This window comes from Dasypus novemcinctus, chromosome 24 (assembly GCF_030445035.2).
Source record: "Dasypus novemcinctus isolate mDasNov1 chromosome 24, mDasNov1.1.hap2, whole genome shotgun sequence".
Classification (NCBI taxonomy): domain Eukaryota; kingdom Metazoa; phylum Chordata; class Mammalia; order Cingulata; family Dasypodidae; genus Dasypus; species Dasypus novemcinctus.
Genome location: NC_080696.1, coordinates 19,912,167 through 19,932,219, shown reverse-complemented (window position 1 = coordinate 19,932,219; position 20,053 = coordinate 19,912,167). Strand labels below are relative to the sequence as shown.

The 20,053-nt window shown below is 38.7% G+C and overlaps 1 protein-coding gene and 1 pseudogene across 1 annotated transcript in view; one reads left to right on the top strand and one right to left on the bottom strand.

Moving 5' to 3' along the window:
• XRN2 (5'-3' exoribonuclease 2) overlaps positions 1 to 20,053 on the bottom strand; it is a 92,658-nt gene that overhangs the window by 61,985 nt on the left and 10,620 nt on the right. The window contains exons 2-14 of the mRNA XM_004447759.4: positions 11,561 to 11,688; positions 11,365 to 11,476; positions 9,306 to 9,417; positions 7,889 to 7,947; positions 7,723 to 7,812; positions 6,839 to 6,911; positions 6,619 to 6,669; positions 5,998 to 6,155; positions 4,955 to 5,029; positions 4,733 to 4,866; positions 4,576 to 4,633; positions 4,385 to 4,492; positions 60 to 104 (exon numbers count right to left, since the gene is read on the bottom strand). Coding sequence (XP_004447816.1) covers positions 60 to 104; positions 4,385 to 4,492; positions 4,576 to 4,633; positions 4,733 to 4,866; positions 4,955 to 5,029; positions 5,998 to 6,155; positions 6,619 to 6,669; positions 6,839 to 6,911; positions 7,723 to 7,812; positions 7,889 to 7,947; positions 9,306 to 9,417; positions 11,365 to 11,476; positions 11,561 to 11,688 — 1,203 coding nt within the window. The remainder of the gene's footprint in view (positions 1 to 59; positions 105 to 4,384; positions 4,493 to 4,575; positions 4,634 to 4,732; positions 4,867 to 4,954; positions 5,030 to 5,997; positions 6,156 to 6,618; positions 6,670 to 6,838; positions 6,912 to 7,722; positions 7,813 to 7,888; positions 7,948 to 9,305; positions 9,418 to 11,364; positions 11,477 to 11,560; positions 11,689 to 20,053) is intronic.
• On the top strand, positions 15,998 to 17,959 carry LOC139437548 (mitochondrial import inner membrane translocase subunit Tim17-A pseudogene; annotated as a pseudogene).

Genomic DNA, 20,053 nt, shown 5'->3' with positions numbered 1-20,053 from the left:
TTCCTCCCAAACTGTAAAGGTATACTACTATCAGTGTTAAGAAATTAATGAAAACTCACCTTCATTCTTTTTCTTTTTTCTTTCTGTCGTCTTCTAAAACTGTCCTAAAAGTATAAAATCCACATATTCTGTCAAATAATTACACAAAAATGTCAGAATCATTACCAGGTATGATTCGAGAAACAATTTAAGTTTTAAATGCAAACCCCAGAAAACTAAGTACACATTATTAACCAGGGAACAGACTAGATGTTCAAAGTGCTGCTTATGAAACCTTGAAATAGGTAAGGAACATTCCAGATTGAGTTTAGATATAATATAATCTTTCCACTTAATTTTTTTCAGATTGTTTTTGACATCATGTTAGAAGAGAATGCAAAAGACCCTGATTCTACCCTGGAGCAAATATGAACAGGTCAAAATAAAACAAACAATTTTTTAGTTTTAGTTGAACATGGTTAATAACTAGGATGCCAATTTTTCAAAAAATTAACATAGTTTAATAATGAGACTCTGTTACCGAAAAAGGGCTTAGGCAGTCCCCAACTTTGCAGCATGCATGGCACAAAAGGGAAAGACAGAAGTGGAGCTCTCTGTAAACACTGCCTCCAGCTTGTAAAAATACAGTCTCATGAAAGAAAGGAAGGAAATTCAGATGTGTGCACCTCTTACTCTGGGCCAACTTCATGTACAGGAAAGGGCCCATTCAACATTGATTGACTGATTCTTCCCTCTACTCATTTTAAAATTGCAGCCATGATTTCAATAGGACAGGACTTTCAACTGATTTTGCTCTCCACCAACTGGGTAATTCAAAGGCTTCCCTTGCCACAGGATAAACCCCCACCTCCTACCCCCATGTTCAGATTTTCCCAAGTATCCAAGCACTGAAACAATAGCTAGGGTGGGCATGGCTGCTGCTGTGGCCTAAAACAGACACCAGAGGTAACTGTACTGATCATCATTCTACTCTAGCTGCGCTTCTCTCTTCCTTCCTAGTTACTACTGGCAACCGAAATCCGTGCTTTCTGCCAGGAAAGGGGCTTAGCATTGGATTGATCAATCTGCTTTTCCATACATGGGGCCCAGGTGATGAACTACTTTGAGCTTCTGCAATTTGAACATTACCTATTTCTTTCATCAAGCTTTTGGTCCTCCTACCTTCAAAGACACTTCTCAGACTTAGGTCACTAATGACCTCTAGACTGTGAAATCCTTTATAGTCAGTTTTTGGTCCTTATCTGGCTATGATTCTTCCCTCCTTGAAACACGCTCTTCATTTGGTTTTCAGGACATGACACTCACGCAATTCCCTTTCCTCCCCTCTTGTACCCATGGTTTTTCAACTCTTCAACTTCTTAATGTTGCTGTGCTTCTGGACCCAGTAAGGGCACCCACCTGTCTAGTCCTGTAGGAGTGTCCACGTGGTCTCATGGCTTTAAACACCATCTATCATTGAAAATTCTCCCATTCTGACATCCCCATCAGGATGTCTCAAATTTAACATGCCCAAAATGGAATTCCCACCCCCACCTTTGTATCTACCACAGTCTTTCTAATCACAGTTACCCTGACCATTCTTCAAGTGTTCAAATGCCATGCCTTGCAATCATTCTTGACACCTATCCTTCCCTCAAACCCCGCATTTAATCCATCAGCCAATTCCAGTGACTGTACCTTTAAAACATGTTTGGAATCCAACTACCTCTTACCATCTCCATGGCCACTGTTCTGGCTTCCCTTGGATTACTGCAAACAAGCTTCCTAATTGGGCTTACTGCTTCCATTTCTGCCTCTGTACAGTTATTCTCAACATGGCAACCAGTCATCTTTTTAAAATATGTGTCAGATTGTGTCATGCTTCTGCTCAAAATCCTTCACGAATGCAGAATGAAAGAGCTAAAGTCGTTATAATGATCTACAGCATCCCACCAGATCTGGCCCTTCATCATCCTTCCAACCTCATTTCTTATAATTTCTCCTCCCTCCTCTGCTCCTGTTCCACTGGCTCGATTGTTCTGAGAACATGCTGGGTGTACTCCTGCCTGAGTCTTCGTACTGGCTATTCCCTCTGTCATGCAAACATCGGCATGGTTTAATCATTCACGTCCTTCAGTTCTTTACTCAAATGTCATGTGATAGCCAGGCCTTCCCTGGTTGTCTTTTTTCGATTTGCAACCTTCCAGTCTCCACCTTCCCAGACATTTCCTCACTGGCTTTCATTTTCTTCATAACACTTATTCTCTAAAACACTGCATAGTCTACTTGGTCTATTCCTTACTTCCCCCATGAGAATATAAGCTCCATGAGGGCAGGAATCTTTCTTTGTATTGTGCTTTGCTATATCATATCACTAACACTCAGAACATCACTTAGCACAGTGGTGAACACTTTATAAACATCTGCTGAATGAATGAACATTTGTAAGTCAAAAGGCAACTATCAAAGCTTGCAAAATAAAAAGCATCACATTTCTGGCCTTTGTTTTCCACTCAATTTCTATAATAAATACCACATATTCCTTTCCCTTTGTTTCGCTGGGCTGTTAAACCTATTTCTGAAAGTAGCAGTCACAAACAAGCATATTAGAGGACACTGGGATGGACCTCACTAATCTTTCATCTTTTTTGGGCTACAAACTTCCTTGGAAATCTGTCAAAAGCCATGAACACATGCCCATTTCCCAGAAAAATTCGTAAGACCAGCAAAAAGGATCCCAACTTAAAAATGCCCTCCTCCACAAGACCAGCCAGAAACCATATTAATTAAATCAGAAACTCTATGGCATCTGTGAAATAGCATCTTTCCCCTGCAATGCCAAGTATCACCAACAGTTATAGGTAAAGAGCCTGCTAAAGCCAAATGAAAGGACTATGTTCTAAAACAAGATTTTTTCCACCAGGCGGTACACAGCATGTATGATTTCTGGTTAGGTGTTAACTGGCAGCCAAGTAAAGTGAAGTCACTGTAATTGTTGAAAACTTGGTTAAAAATGGTTGTTCTGATAGACATTTTGTACCCCAGACAAAATTAGTTCTGTAATCTGAATTTTAAATGTGAAACATCTTACCACCACAGAAAAAATTTACCAAGTACCAAAGCTTTTTGAGAGAATGATTACAGTTAATTCACTGTGTTACAAAAACAGGAGCCCAAAGTTCTGAAAAAAAGATCACTAGCCACACTGTAAGAAGTTGATGAAAATATAAAATCTTGTAAGACACAGTAACGTGCTTTACTCTGTGAGATCATGTAGCCATGTAGCATCCTTGTTATATTGCTATCTGCTCTAACTTCCCAAGTGACTTTGTATTGGAAGCTACTACCCCCAGGCTGTTGCCCCTCCATTCCAGCAGAAGCCCTGGGAATTAGGAACCCCTGGCCTGTCTGCCTCACCCTGAGGGCTCAGGCAACACTGTGTGCAGATGAGTTCTTGCCTAGTTAGGGATTCCCTACCACCTCCCATCTTTCTAGAACTGGCTCCTCTTTCTCTGATTCTTCAATGTCCACATCTGGAGGATCTGTCGAGGTGTTTCATATCATACAGTCTCCCAGGGCCTGTGAGTTCACTCTCACTGTGTCAAGGTACCACCCATCTGCTAAAGCTTCTCAAATCTCATTTCAAAAGACCTCTGCCCGAAGCTCTGAACACTTCCATCTAACTGCTTAATGAACATTTCTCCTCTCAGGTGACCAAGAGCTTCTCAAACTAAACACCTCCAAAAGGAAACTCAAGTTCTACCTTGCCTCACCCCAACCTGCTCCTCCCCTAGTACTTATTATCTCAGTGCATGACACCAGCAAAATCCCAATTGCCCAAGCCAGAAACCTGGGCTTCTCAACTATGCACTCCCCCATGACATGTGATATGGGATCAACTTCCAAGTGCTTGGTCATTTTCTTCTTTTATGTTTGAATTTACCCTTTCACAGATCTTACACATTCTTCCAATCTTCTGCTTGGCTGATGCAATCCAACCAAGATCCCCTAGCCTCTATTAGCAGAGTACTAGTTCCTAGGTCTTAACCTGTCTCCCAGGCACAAGTATTTCCTAAAAAACATGGTAGCCTATATAGTTCAATCCCAGCATTCTTCTAGCCTTGGAACCCTCATTTCATATCCTACTTGCCAGACAGGTGTTTCGGTTTATACCCTAATTAAGATTATGAAGAGAGAAAAGAATTACAATGCAACTCAAACAGTGGGCAAAAGATAATCACAACCTTTAAAAAAATCAAAGAGCTGGCCACTCACAATTACATTAGTGTTTAATACACGGTAATGGTATGACAATGCACTCAAAGAGGTTAAAGTACAATCACAGGATCATCATAGCCTATTAGAGACAGGAGCAATTTTAGCTACTGCAATAGAAACACTTTACCTCATCATCCTTTCTCTTTTTAAAAATGCTATCCTCAACTTCACCAACTGCTAACATGATCATCTGTACTCTTTGCAGATTGACATAACCACTTTCTGTAAGGTAACCCTGTAAGTGATAAAATACATGTAAAATGACCTTCTTATAAAAGCAAATACTTCTGTTTTGAAATTATTCAAGAGTGAACTTACCCCAGTTTTGTGTACCACATTTTTGTATATGTTAACCAAACGGTCAATTGCACCTTCCCTGCCACCAGGAGACAAACATTATGCATTAGGACCAGTATGCACTGTAAAGTCCAGAAGGTTGAAACAACAGTTTAGAAAACCACCCAAATAAACTTACCTAATCTCTAGAGATGGCAAGTGAGGAAGGAAGTCATTTCCCACAAAAAAGCACATGAAGACCCAGTCATCAATGCTCCTCTCGACATCAAATGTGAATGGCAGGCTGGCCATGGTGAGTTCTCTTTCCAAATACTACAATGAAAAAAGAATGCTGCTGTTAAAATTATCCAAAGGTACCTTCCTTTATACACTGCCCGTCCCAGTGATTACTCCTGCATACCTCACGAAGAACATTGAGCCGAAGGAAGATAAACTCTCCTTCTGCACAAGGGAGACTATCTGCAAGTTCATCATGCTGCAAGAAATGGAGTGAAGATTAAACAAGTCTACTTTAAACCCTATGATTTTTTCCAACCAACCAATTTTAAATGCTTTGCCCTGAAGCAAGAGTCATTTTAATATTAAGTATTAAATTTAAAAGAAGGCATCAAACTAAAATCATTCTTAGCTCATGAGCAAAATCTGAACGGCCATAATTTGCCACCCCCAACTTACAATCTAATCAACATTATCATTGTAATGAATATACCTCTAGACCAGGAGTTCTTAACCTTTTTTGTTCCATGGATCCTTTGCCAGTCAGGTTAAAACCACGGAACCCGAATTAAGTGCACACTATACTATTACTTAATATATCACACTTGCACCAACACGTCCCCACAAGACTAATGTTTTTTTGAATTTCAATTCAAGTTCCTGGACCCCTGGTCAAGAATCCTGGCTGTAGACCCTTCTCTGTGAATATGTGTGCACAGATAAAGATATACTACCTTTAATTTACTGCAAAGCTGAAATTGTATAGTATATTTCTTCTCTACTTTACTTATTCAACTACATCTTTGAAAGAGGCACATATTCTTAAAGCATAGAAATGCCTTTTAAGTCTGAATATAATAAAGTAAATCCAAAACACATAGAAACTGGGAATAACTTAAATATGAAAGAGTTTAATATGTTTGATTTATAGCTCCTTTTAAGAAAAGTAATCATTTCAAATATATGCACATAAATTGCGTGCTATGGGCATTATCTACAAGACCTAAGCCTTGTGGATATAGCCTATATCAGGAATAACAGAAAACGTAGAAACTGGAAAGGATGAGTGTGGGCATGCTTTGAATACAAGTTAACTTTAAAGTGTTTTCAAAGATATATCTCTGCAAGGCATTAACAGAGCAAGCAGGTAAAAATCTGTCTTGTCAACCAAAACCTTCTCTTTTACCCTTTTAAAAACAAGGCCAACTGCCACCTCAAAGTTCTTACCTTTCCTTTCTTTTCTCTTGGCAAACCTTCACAGTCCTTGACCTCATGTCCAAATTGATTACAAAGACCACATGGTTTGGGTTTGTTTGGTTTGAATTCTTCTCTAATAATGGTAAAGTTGGGTTCGTGTGTAGCAAGGCCAAGCATAATGAGATCAGCTATCAATGAACAATGACAAAAACACTGAGCAGTGAGCACTTTGAGAGGATCCTTACCAGAACCAAAGTACTACAGGCACCAACATAAAGGAAAGCCCAAATGAGCACACACAGTCCACAAAGCCCAAAAGCCAAAAACTTCCCAGCAGTTCTCAGCCAACAAGCCCTTCAGATATGTGGACCTAGAGCACAGACTACCACTCAGGATTAAACACCTGGAAAATTCTCTACTTTAAAAGTATATGTAGCTAGACTTAAAGTGTGAAGAGTATAATAAAAATTTAAAGGTAGGAGAACATTAGTCACAGATTAAACAGGAACTCAATATTAGTTAGGTCCTCTTCAAACATAAAATAAGCAAGGCATTTCAGAATTTCCAAACTGTGAATAATCCATTCCTATATGCCCTCACCTTGCTACAGTTTAATCCCAGAGACATCAAATCCCCAAAGAAGAAACTTACCATCTGCTCCACATAAACAATGATGAGTATTTGGGTCATGGTCAGGCTGGGCTATAGAGGGAGAGGGAGAGGGGAAAAAAAAAAAAAATATATATATATATATATATATATATATCTTTTTTATACAAACAAATATCATATCTTAACAAATACATTTTCTATTCAAAGGCTTTTCTTCTTTTTGATAGAACACATAATCAAATATTTATGTTACTTTTACCTCTTTGTCTTCTGATGTAATCCATGATTTTATGTTCTCCTTCACCAGGAGCACTAGCATCTGATAAAATAACCTATTAAAAAAGTTTAATACTTTCAGTTTATTCCCCATTTTCTACAGGTACAAAAATCAACAGAATTGAAAAGCGTAAGATAAGTTAATGACATAATTCTACTAAGACAGTGATAATAATTAGAAATTTTCCTGAACAAAGCATATGTATTTGTGTGTGTTATGTATGCTAAACACCAAATCTATTTCACTGATTAACTTACTACGTGGTAAGGAAAAGAATGAAATGCCCGGGTCAGATTTAGCCATTAGAAAAACTGATAATTTCACAACTTTCTACCATTCTCACTATTACCCTAAGGATATAACCCCAAACATATAAGCCCCAAGAGTCATTAATAAAAGAGACCATATATACTATTTACCATATCTAACCAATAGGGAAACAAACTTAGGAAATTAAAATGACATAAAAGTTAATTTAAATTTAACTTAAATACTTAAGAAAGTATGGCCACTTTTTGTTTTATAAGCCAATCCCAGCCTTGTTCTTTTGTGATTTCTAAAACCAGAAATGTTCATTTAAAGATTACCTTCATTTATACATATATATATACACACACAAATATTTTTTAATTACAGATTCCATTTTATGGGTTCATAGTGAACTAAGAGGAGAAAATTGGCACTGACAGAAAATTCAGCCATCACTGATGTTTAAATCCTGGCCATGCTCTAGAAGCTTTTCTTTCCTTTGACAGTCAGCCAGCATTTTATGATTGGAAGAAAGGATAAATATTGATCAGTCATATCAAAGTAGAGCCTCAAATAATCACCCTAATCTTTCTAAAATATCAAAATGTGAAACTTACTGTCAAATGTTTCCACCCAGGGTCATTATTTAAACGATCAGCTATGTAATAGCGAAGGCATTTAGCAAGATTGTCCATAAACTCAGTTCCCTAAAATGACAGAAGGAAATAAATTAACCTATTATTTAAGAGTTAGCAATAGCTAGCAAAGTGTAAGACTACTTACAGGTGTAATACAGTTACTGTCAAATCTTTCTTTTATTTCTTCTGGAGGAAGAAAGCCACCTAGAGAAAAGAGACAATGCTTTGTTCTCTCCATAAACAGAGAGGTAAATTACTGGATAGTAAGCCACAGCAACAACGAAAGGTTCAAATTCAAAAGAAAAAGAAGTGTTGTTGTCACTTGAGGAACCATATACTGCCCTTTGGAAGAAAATAAGATCTGCCCCCCCCCAATTCAAGTTGATTCAAGACTTTACAGATGGTCTATTACAGATACTTTGCATTACATAGAAAATTATGAAGTTCTTCCTAATTCCCTTGGTAGCAGAACACATAAATACACATACACACATATAGGGGATAGGGGTTTTCATTTTTCTAACAATTCTTAAGATAAAAGTACCTTACAAAAATTAAATTAGGGAAACGGACTTTGGCCCAGTGGTTAGGGCGCCCGTCTACCATATGGGAGGTCCGCGGTTCAAACCCCGGGCCTCCTTGACCCGTGTGGAGCTGGCCCATGCGCAGTGCTGATGCGTGCAAGGAGTGCCGTGCCACACAGGGGTGTCCCCCGCGTGGGGGAGTCCCATGGGCAAGGAGTGCGCCCGTGAGGAAAGCCGCCCAGCGTGAAAAGAAAGTGCAGCCTGCCCAGGAATGGCACCGCCCACACTTCCCATGCCGCTGAGGACAACAGAAGCGGACAAAGAAACAAGACGCAGCAAATAGACACCAAGAACAGACAACCAGGGGAGGGGGAGAAATTAAATAAATAAATCTTTAAAAAAAATAAATTAAATTAAAACCCTGAGTTTATCACAGATTTATATGATGACACAAAATTATCACTAGAAGAATATAGAAATACTATTTTTCCTCTATAGCACTAATTAGTTTCTTCTCAAGAAACAAATATACTTCATAAAAACTTCAAGACAGACAATATTCTTAAAACCAGACATTCTGTTATAAGCACAAACAGGTTTTAGAAACTCAAGTACAGCTGAGTCTAAAGTAACTATTTGCACACTTTCAGCAAATTAAAACATAAAATAAAGCAATTTAGTGTACCTGCAGGCCCGAGCTGACTACTCTATGGCATCTTTTTTTCACCTGTCAAAGGCAATTATTCTGAGCCAATAAATTGTGGCTTCCCTGGTCTATTACATTGCCTTATGTGGCAGAATACCAAACAGATCTCCCTGCTTCACCCATGGCCCACCTCACACACAAGGCAACATTTTTAAAGGAACTGAAGGATTCCATGAACTAGTTACCTTTATTAGAGAGTAAGAATTTTGCTTGAATACTCTGGGATCCTCATTAAAGTAAAACCTCACCTATTTGTAAGAAAAAAATTGCCACCCTCCCCTTCTGAACAAGTATTTTAAAAAGTCCACTACTTCAAGATGCATGTTCTTTACCTTTTGCCAGTATTTCCTCCCTGACTCGCTGCTTCTCGACTGCTGCTTCCATTCCTTCTTTTGATGCTCTGAACCTCCTTGAACGCTGCTGGTTCATTTTAGCACGTGGAGCCTAAAAACATGGATTTCATATTCACATACTACTACTCGAAATACAAATACATCTGAACATTATTCTGAATCAGTCTTTCTTATCAAAGTAGTACACTAGAAAGGAAGATAATCTTTTCATTTGACAGTAGAACCTAATTTAAATTTGCTTTAACAACCTGAAAGCTAAGCTCGACCAAATGAATGCGTGACATGACAAATGGACAGTCACCCTCTAAAGCCATGGCACTTAACACTAAAGGCCCAAGGCCTTACACCAGCTCCGCCAGGCCACATGATGCTTTGAGGCACCAAGAGAAAAAGAGCCCTGCAGTCAATGATTCAGCCAACATGGGGTAAGTAATTAATACAGAACAGGGATCAGGAAAACCTTGCCTCTGTCCATGTACTGAGAAGGAAGGATGGTCTCCGAATGGGATGTGATTGAGGATGAAGCTGTCACAAGGCCCCATAAGAGCAACAGAAAAATATTCCTTCTAGACCTATAGGACTTTGATGCCCTTCTATTTTGTATTCCCTACAAGAAGGCTCATAATTATCACCCTGTCTTTTCAATTAAGTAGAGAGAGCAGTTAGAAAAGGAGCTAAGTTTTTAACCATAATTTTAAATCTTTCCAACCAAATGTAATTTAAATCACTGAGTAAGTATGAATGACATGACCTGGCCTGTAAGGCTTTGGAAGTTAGGGATCTTAGTTTTGGGGTTGGGAAGGACCCTAAAATATCATATCTATATCTAAATATAAGTAATTCTACATCCTCCTTTAAAAGTTCCCTTTCTTACAAAACAAGACCATCTAACCGAGCCCTCTCAAGTATCAAATCCTATGATCTATATGTAGACTTTAAAAAATAATGGCAACTGACATTAACAAAAAATGTGTGTAGATAAATGCACGTATACATGCACATGCAAATATGAATGCATTTTATACTTGATCTAGCAGCAAGGGCACAAGAGAGTAAAGTTAAAGATTTCCTTAAAGAAATTTAGCTCTAAGACAGACATATTCCTATTCTCTTTATTCTTTATTCCTCTGTAAATGCAACTCAGGAAATCATCAGGTAGACAGCATTTTTCACTGAGTAAATACAAGTTAATCTTCTTGGACCCGAAGTTTTCTGGATTTTCTAAATCATTACATTAGCCCCAAGGATACACTAAATCTAAAAGAAAGAATTTATTTGCATATGGCTAAATAAGCTGAGGGTTATAATTCACCTTAATTTTTCTTAAACCCTGATATATTGTTTGCTGGTCATTTATAACCTAGACTACTGGATAGTATCATAGGCTATTAGTTTCTCCTCATGTCATTTTGATGACTACTCACTGGCCACAGAATGAAATCCAGACTCCTGAGTATGGGTCAGGCTTTCCTCAAGCTGTCACTCTAGTACCTTTTTAATCCAAACCACCTGCTCTTGCCCAAAAAGTATCCGTGTGGTCAAAGGCATGGAAGGGGCATTTTAGCAGGCACACCTGAAAAACTGAAGAAAGTTCCCCTTTTCTATCCTGTCTACTCATCCCACGCCATTGCCCAACCATCTCCAAAATTATTCCTCATGCTTCAAGAAATGGGACAAAGTCACCTCCTTACCTCTCAACTCCCCTAGTAGCACTAATCCTCTCTTCCCTGAACACATTGCATGTGTTCTCTAGTGTCCATAAAGTCTGTAAATGACTAAACTCACTTCTTTATCTCTGTCTCCCTCTCATTCATGGGAAGCCCTTCAAAAGTAACGGTAGTTACTAATCTAGCATCTCACCTGGTATAAAATAGGGACCCCAAAAAAGTTTTTTTTTTTTTTTAACAAATAAAGGCTGAGGTTTCCCTCAAAGTCACCAAGTCAACAATTTTCATTATCTTGCTGATTTCCATCTAGACCCTGGGAACACAGCTAAAACAAAAAAGGAGGTGTCCAAGTTAATTATTTTAGCACTTACCACTCCATCTATTGCCATGTAGAGAAGTCGTCTTGGTCTTACAATATTGAAAAGTCTGTCGATGTACTCAAAAATTGCAACCATCATTTCATCCTCATTTTTTGGTGCTGGTCTATAGTGACAAGCAAAGGATGTAATACAATACAGTACTTCCTTTGTGAGTTGTGGTTATCAGTGACAAAAAAGGGTTACATACTTGTCCTCAGGATGAGTACAGGGATGGATGATTCCATTCATATCCAAATACAGGTTATCAAACTCCACATCATTTGGATTAGGTTTACTGGCATCAACTGGAATCTTTACACCATTGCATTCTTTTGGCTATGAAGAAGTGGTAATATTAGTTTGATTGTTCAGGTCTAAAAATGACAGATTCTAGGCTTAATGCAAACCTGTGTTTTGTTTTTGAACTGGAAATAAGACATCTTAAGAAATCTTTAAATTATAAGGTAAGAAGTTATAGTACTCCTTTTTTAAAAAAATCTGATGCAGATATTTCATTTGTAGAATGTGAAGAGCTTCCAACACAACAAGTTAATCTTCATTAGGAGAGGGAAATTTATAAAATTCCCAAGTCATTCAGTTGTCCGGGTGAGAGACCATGGGAATCATCATAGAATTCTCTTCCCTCACACTGACATCAATAAGTCGTGTCAACTTAACCTAAAAAGTGCCTTTCCACTTCAGCTCTTCTCATTCCCACTACCATAACCAAAATCAGGTCATCACCTCTTACCTACAAGATCAGAACAGCCTTTTTATGGGGTTCCACTTCCAGACTCCCACCTCCAGCCCACCCTCCATATTGTCAGAGTTATCTTGTTAAAACACAAATGTGTTTTAACATCTAGATTTCACCTCACTTTTTCCAACAATTCCCACAGCAGGCCCAACCCAATAAGCCTGGACCCTGAATGCTCTCCTGTCTTGCCACAGTATCATTCAGGCCTACCCAGTCTCCGGTAAACTCCTGGAAAACAGTTTCTCATCTCTCAATGCCTTTGCAAGCTGCTTCTCCTCTCAGAATGCCTTCCTCCTCCTGCCCACCCCACTTTGTGAAATCTTATTAATCTTCCAGAGTCTAGATGCCATTCTAACACTTTGTGCACATTTCCCAAGCAATTAGCTGATTCTCCTTTCGCATGTTTTTAGAATTTTGCTTATTCACATGTACCACTTCAATTTTATAATTAATTTGTCTTTCTAACTCAACTACACTGTTAAGTTCTTCAAAAGGTAAGGACTGTGCCTTATTCACTCCTGGGGGCACTTAATCATATTTTTATAAACGAACATTTCCTTTGTCTTCTTCCAGAACTTCAGCAAAAGATAAAATGAAGTCAGCTTTTTACTGTTATCAATAGTAAAAATCTCTTTAAAATAAGTTTCCAAAACAAACACATGACATCATTTGTAACAGCAAAAACTATAAACTTAAAACTCAATCATGTACATGTTATATTATGAATGAACCTCAAGAACACTGTATTAAGTCAGGGTTCTTGACCTTTTTTGTTCCACAGACCCTTTTGCAAGTCAGTTGAAAACCATGGACCCCTTACTAAGTGCACACTATTCTGTGTATTATTTAATAAATATATCACACCTGCACCAACATGTCCTCACAAGAATAATGTTCTTTTCAATTTCAGTTCAAGTTCATGGACCCCTTGTTAAGAACCACTTTGTTAGCTGGCCGGGGTTAAGTCCAATAATTCAGAGGGTAGGAGCTGCAAGTCTGCTGAGGCTCAGGGCCTGATTGTCACATAGACAGTCTAGAGATTCAGGTCTCCTGAGTATATACCAACCCAGTGCCAACCACAGGTCCAGTAAAAGTGACAGAAGAGGCATGTGTAGAAAGGTCACATTTGAGTCCAACGCCATCACACTCAAGAACATAAACTCCAAAGTACGGCCAACTGACATGGCACTGAACTCCAGAGTAATGTGCCATGACCATAGAACCTGTGGATCTCTGTAGCCCTCAGGAGAACCAGTACTTTGGGTTGGACTTACCCTGGCCAGCTAACAGGGAGGTGAAGAAGGCCAACCACCACACCGGGGAGCCAAGAGTGCCTACAACTGAAAGCAAGGGAATTGCATCCATCAACCATGTGGAATCTAAGCCCCCTCTCAATATAGAGGCAGAGTGGACATAATCATCCCAGGGTGCACAGGATGGAGGAATAGAAGATCAGAGTGGACTTACTGATATTCTACTATGGAACTATTGTGATTACTAATGGAAGAAATTATAGCATTGATGTGGAGAAAGTGGCCACGGTAGCTGCTGAGAGTAGGGAGTGGGAAGAAGAGATATGATGTGGGGGTATTTTCAGGACTTGGAGTTGTCCTGGGTGGTACTGCAGGGACAGATGCTGGACATTGTATGTTCTGCTATGGCCCACTGGGTAGACTGGGGGTGAGTGTAAACTACAATGTAAACCATTATCCATGTGGTGCAGTAGTGCTCCAAAATGTATTCACCAAATGCAATGAATGTCTCATGATGATGAAAGAGGTTGTTGATGTGGGAGGAGTGGGGTGAGAGGGGTGGGGGGTATATGGGGACCTCTTATATTTTCTGAATGTAACATTTAAGAAAAAATAAAGAGAGAAAAAAATATATAATAAAAAAAAGAACCCCTTTGTTAAGTGAAAGAAGCCAGCCACAAAGACCACAGGTTACACAACCCCATTTATATGAACTGTCTATAATAGAGAAAATTGAGATGGAATGAAGTCCAATGGATGCAGGCTGGGGGTAGGGAAGGAGTGGGGGACATGGGGAGTAAGGCTAATAGGTACATTTCTTTTGGAGGTGATGAAATGTTCTTAAATTATATAGTGGTGAGGTTTGCACAACTCTGTAAATATGCCAAAAGCCACTAAATTATATACTTTAAATGCATGAACTTTATGGCATATCCATTATATCTCAATAAAACCATAAAAAAGAAATAAAAACCAAAGGCTCACTTAATTAGAACAAAAAGCCCATCAGAAAGAGAATGGTTTAACAAACTGTAGTATATCAATACACTAGAATGCCAGATAAAAATGAGAGTCAGAGAACTCAGTGCTGGATGGACACAAATACATTGCTGAGCCTAAATAGCAAGCTGCAGAAGAAAGCATACAGTTTATCATTTACAGAAAGTTTAAAATATATAGAAAACAATAAGTGTGCAAGGACACAAACTTCTGCACTTGAAGCATAGAGAAAAGCTAGGGAAAGTAAATACCAATTTCTGAATAGTGGCTGCCTTTCAGAGGGAAGGAAGGGCATATTACTGGGGCTTCAATTTGTTTTTATAATTGGGGGAAAGGATATCAAAAGGACTCAAAGGACAAATGACAGAGAAGAAGCTGCTAGACTATGTTCTGAACATTCATGCTGTAAATCGAGAAAAAGGAGCTTGATCATCAACAGTTAAGTGAGATAAGTGGCAAGGAGATCAGGGGGGTCAATTCTTGAAGGTACAGAAGGTACAGAAGAAGGTAAGTTGATGACCCCTGAACAAAAATGAAAGCAAACTCTATGAAGGCAGGAGGCTCTGCCTCTATATCACCTCTACACCCCAAAGTCTACCATCTTCCTTTCTCCTCCCCCATACTCAGGAGAATCAGACCCACTTTTTTCATGTCCCCCTGGAGCCAGATTATAAATATTTTAGACCTGTGGGCCATCTGAAAGGAGCCATAAATAATATGTAAATGAATGGGTATGGCTGTTTTCCAATAAAAGGTGCAGCTCTTCAAAGAATGCTATCTGTAGCTGAACGTGGATTTCAAATTTAGTATGGTAAAAAAAAAAAAGTATGACTGCCCCGATTAAGATGGCACAGTGAGAAGCTTCAGGGCTCCATTCCCCTATTGAAGATTTGAACCGCCACCAAGAACTGTCAGAAACATCTTTCTCAAAGCTCCAAAAACAGTTAAAGGGCTGCACTAACAGGGTGCAGTAATACTGAGTCATGAAAAAAGCTACCCAAAAGCAGTAGGATCTCGTGGTCCGCTATCATGGCCCCTCACCAGGGAGCCAACGTAATTCCTGTGCACATAATGGTAATTTATATGTCTGTCCCAATCTGTTTGGTGATGCCCTGAGTATCTTGCCATCCCAGACCTTGCTCTGCATATGGAAGGAGGCACATGGAGCTCTCCTATAGAATGCAATGGGTGAGCAGTCAAATCATGCTGCCTGGGGAAAGGGATTGCTGGCTGTAGGACATACAGCATGGTGCCAGGGGCAGTGAGGAAATGGTTTCCTAGGGAAGAGAGGACATGAGGAACCCAAAATGAGGGGACTTCCTAGGGCCATGCAGTATGCCTAAAACAAGAGGCATGGGTACAAAGGATCAGTGAGGCCATGGCTGGTCCAAACTCACTGTATGGTAATCCCTGAGGCAAGGTCAATCTGCAAAAATTGGGAAAGGTATTTTCTTTCATTCCTCCTCCTCCTCCTCCTCCTTCTTTGTTAACTTCTGGCAATCAAGGAAAGCTCTGTCATATTAAGACTAGCTGGATACAAGCTTAAGGAACAGACACCTCAGAGTGAAAATTCCAGAGATAACATTAAAATATCAAAATCTCCAAGGTTCAACAAAAGATTACAAAATAGGAAACAATGGCCCAGGCAAAGGAGAAAATTAATGCATTAGAAATGATCAATGAGGAAGACCAGACCTGGGAGAGATTAAAGACTTCAGAGCTGAAAGAAAAAAATGAAGAAAAGTCAACATCGCCTATATGCACTAGTAGAGTTCCAGAAAAAGAAACAGAGAAGGGGCAGAGAAACTATTCAAGAAATAATGGCTACATCTTCCCAAATTTAACAATATATGAATATACACATCTCAAAAAACTCCAAACAGGATACAACCAAATAGATTCAAACAGCAACATATAATAAAACTGTCCACTGCCAAAGATAAAAGAGAGGATACCGAAAGCCTCACAAGAAAAGCATTGCACCACTGTACAAGGGAGTCTCAATAAGATTAAATGTCAATTTCTCATTGCAAACCACGGAGGCAAGAAACCAATGAGATAACATTTAAAGTGCTGAAGGCAAGACACTGCCACCCAAGAATTCTATATCTGGTAAAACTGTCTTTCAAAAATGAGGGAGAGATTAAAGACATTCCCAAGTAAATAAAAACTCAGGGACTTCATCACCACTAGACCAGCCCTACCTGAAATGGTAGTGAGAATTCTGCAGGTTGAAAGGAACCCCATGAAGAATTAAAGATCCCCAGTGAAGGTAACAACATGTGTAAAACAGAAATGTTAGTATTATTGTATTTTTCATTTGTAACTCCACTTTACTTCCTTTAGGATTTAAAAGGCAAATGCATAAAATATATCAGTGGTTTTGGACTCACAATATTCAAACATAATCTGTGGCAAAAACTACATGGGGAGAGTAGAGAGGTATAGAGACATAGTTTGTATATACTAATGCAATTAAGTTGATAGCAAAGTATACAAAACTGTTACAAACTTAGAATGTTAAATTTAAACCTCATAATTACTACAAAGAAAATAATGGAAAATAAGCAAACTCACAGAGACAAAAAGTAGAGTGCAGGCTGCCAGAGATGAGGGACAGGGAGAACAGGAAGTTAATGTATAATGGGTGTAGGGTTTCTGTTTAGAGAAACAAAAAAAAGTTTCAGTAATGCAAAGTGGTAAGGGGGCTGGGCATCGCTGGCGCCGGTGCAGTCAAGATGGAGGAGTGTGTGTGCACGGGGGCCTTGCCCCTGGCGAATTGTGGATGACTGTGGTGGGGCTTTCACGATGGGTACCATAGGTGGTGGTATCTTTCAAGCTATCAAAGGTTTTCGCAATTCTCCAGTGGGAGTAAACCACAGACTACAAGGGAGTTTGGCAGCTATTAAAACCAGGGCTCCACAGTTGGGAGGTAGCTTTCAGTTTGGGGAGGTCTCTTTTCTATGATTGACTGCAGTATGGTTCAAGTCAGAGGGAAAGAAGATCCCTGGAACTCCATCACAACTGGTGCCTTAACAGGAGCCATACTGGCAGCAAGAAATGGACCAGTGGCGATGGTTGGATCAGCCACAATGGGTGGTATTCTCCTAGCTTTAATTGAAGGAGCTGGTATCTTGTTGACAAGGTTTGCCTCTGCGCAGTTTCCCAATGGTCCTCAGTTTGTTGACGACCCCTCCCAGTTGCCTTCAACTCAGTTACCATCCTCACCTTTTGGAGACTATCGACAATATCAGTAAGACTGGTGCTTCAGAATTTCTTTAAAAGAATGAGCTGTATTTCAAGGAAGATTTTGGAAGACCAAATTACAGTTTTAAAACCATAGGTGGGACAACTATGGCCAAATAGGCTATGAAGACTCATTTAGAACTTTTTTCCTATTTAAAGGAACAAGGGAGGGGTGGGGAATTTAAAAGATAATGCATTTATTTATTCACATTTGAATTGCATTTGTGATAAAAATAAATGTCTGATATCATAAAAGGGAAATCTAATAAGTGCTTAGAAAATGAAGGAGCAAAAGGCCAGTAACAGTGAAACATGACTATCATTTCCATGGGGACTCCTCTGCTTGGTTTTGAGTGTCCTGTTATTCAAACAATAAAAAACTCCTGGAACTTGCTGTTTCTTTTAAGATAAGTTGTAGAATTCTACTGTTTCATCCTTGAACATTGCAAATAATGCAAAGTCCATTCAAAACTGTGTTTTATAGTTAGTACCTCACTTCACTTGAAGTGAATTGTGTGTGAGAAGAATTAAGCAGTCAACATGCATCATTTCTAGAATAAAGGGTGTAGTAAAATATTCTTTACTTTGAAAGTAAGATATGTAATGTCCTGGTTTTGTATATGTTGGCTACAAAGCTATTACCTTTAAGATGCTGTGCTTTCATTCCTGATTATCAGAAACCTCACCAGAAACAACTTGTTTCCAACATATCTGATTCTATATGAGAAGAATTCATAGAGGGTACAATTGTCATTAGAAAAGTTTGATATTTATTTCGTGCTTGAAAATAAAATACATGCTGTTTAAAAAAAAAAAATGGTAAGGGTACCTCAATACTATGAATGTGATTAATCCCACTAAAAGGTATGCTTCAAAATGGTTGAGATAGGAAAGTTTATGTTGTATGTATGTTCCCACAATTTAAAGAAGAAAAAAAAAAAAGAACGAGCAACTACAGAGACAATGACAATTAAATACAAAGCATGACCCTGGATAGGATCTAGCAAGGGAGGAAAAAAACTCAAAAGAACAGTACTGGGACATATGAAAAAAATTGGAATATAAACTACAAACTTTATATTAATGTTAAATTTTTTTAACTTGAATACTACACTTAAGGTGGTTACTTATAAGTGAATATCCTTGTTCTTAGGACATGTACATGGCAGTACTAAGTGTTCAAGGTACAGGATGTATAAAACATATCTAAGTGTCAGAAAATGCATGGACTGAGAGACAGATGTTATGCTGGAGTTCTCTGAATGGAGTTTGCATTATTTTTATAGCTGTCCTGTAAATTTGAAAGTATTTCAAAATAAAATGTTAAAAAAAGATAGTATGTATAAGGGGTGATAAGTAGGTCATAATTTTAAGAAATGAGCTGTAGACATTCCCAGTAAGAAAACTGAACATAAAGTACTGCAGATATGTTTGTGTAGAATTTCTCTCTTCAAGAGAAGATTTTGATGCCCAACAAAGGCTCTACATCTCACTCCTCAAAATCCATGCCAAATATAGCGCAAACATGTCTCCTGTTGGGTTAGAGATACTTAGTCAAAGGATGAACTGAAACGAGAACCATTCTGAACCCTAAAACCAATTTATTTCAAGAATGTCTCGTAATCTGATTCTCCAGATGACAGACTGAGCACACATTACAAACGCCCATTCCTATCCCAAAAGCCATTTGAAAAAAAAAAAAAAAATTCCCTAACCAGAGAGCATAGAAGCTTGGCTAGGAAGAGGAGCAGAGAGTCCTGCCTAATTGGTAATTCTCTAGAGGAACAGGGAACACCCCTACCCAGGAGGCTAGCAGCCAAGGGGGTTCTGCCTAGCAGGAAGCCCACTCCTCCTCCAGTACATGGACAACAGAATGGTATATATGTAACCAAACCGGCAGTTGGGGAAATATCCTATCTGTGTACAAAGATGTCAAGACATCAAAATAAAGAATATATTTAAAGAAGTAGAGATAAAACAGATATGCAAATAGTGATATCTGTACAAAAACACACTCCACAGATTTTGACGTAAACACATGAAACACTATTCCAGTCAGTCAAAACTTTATAAAGTTTCCTGGTTCCTCAAACATGGGATACTACTAATGTCAGTAATAGCAAAGTAAATGCAACTCTGTTTCAACCTACACAATTTAAACAGCAACATTAGAAAATCATGCCTTGAGGTTCCACTTTAATGAGACTACCCAATTGTTGGAAGCAAGATACCAAAGCTACTCAGTATTGGATTTCCCTTAAAGCAGCTAGGATAGGACTGACGGTCATATAACTACTAGAAAGGAAAAAAAACCTGCAAAATTTAAATATTTTGAGGATAAATGGTCACAAGGCTAATGAATATTTCAAATTACATTATTTTGGTTGAAAATGTCAGTGCATTAAGTTCTTGATGCAGTTGGCAATTAGGACATTTTAATATTTGT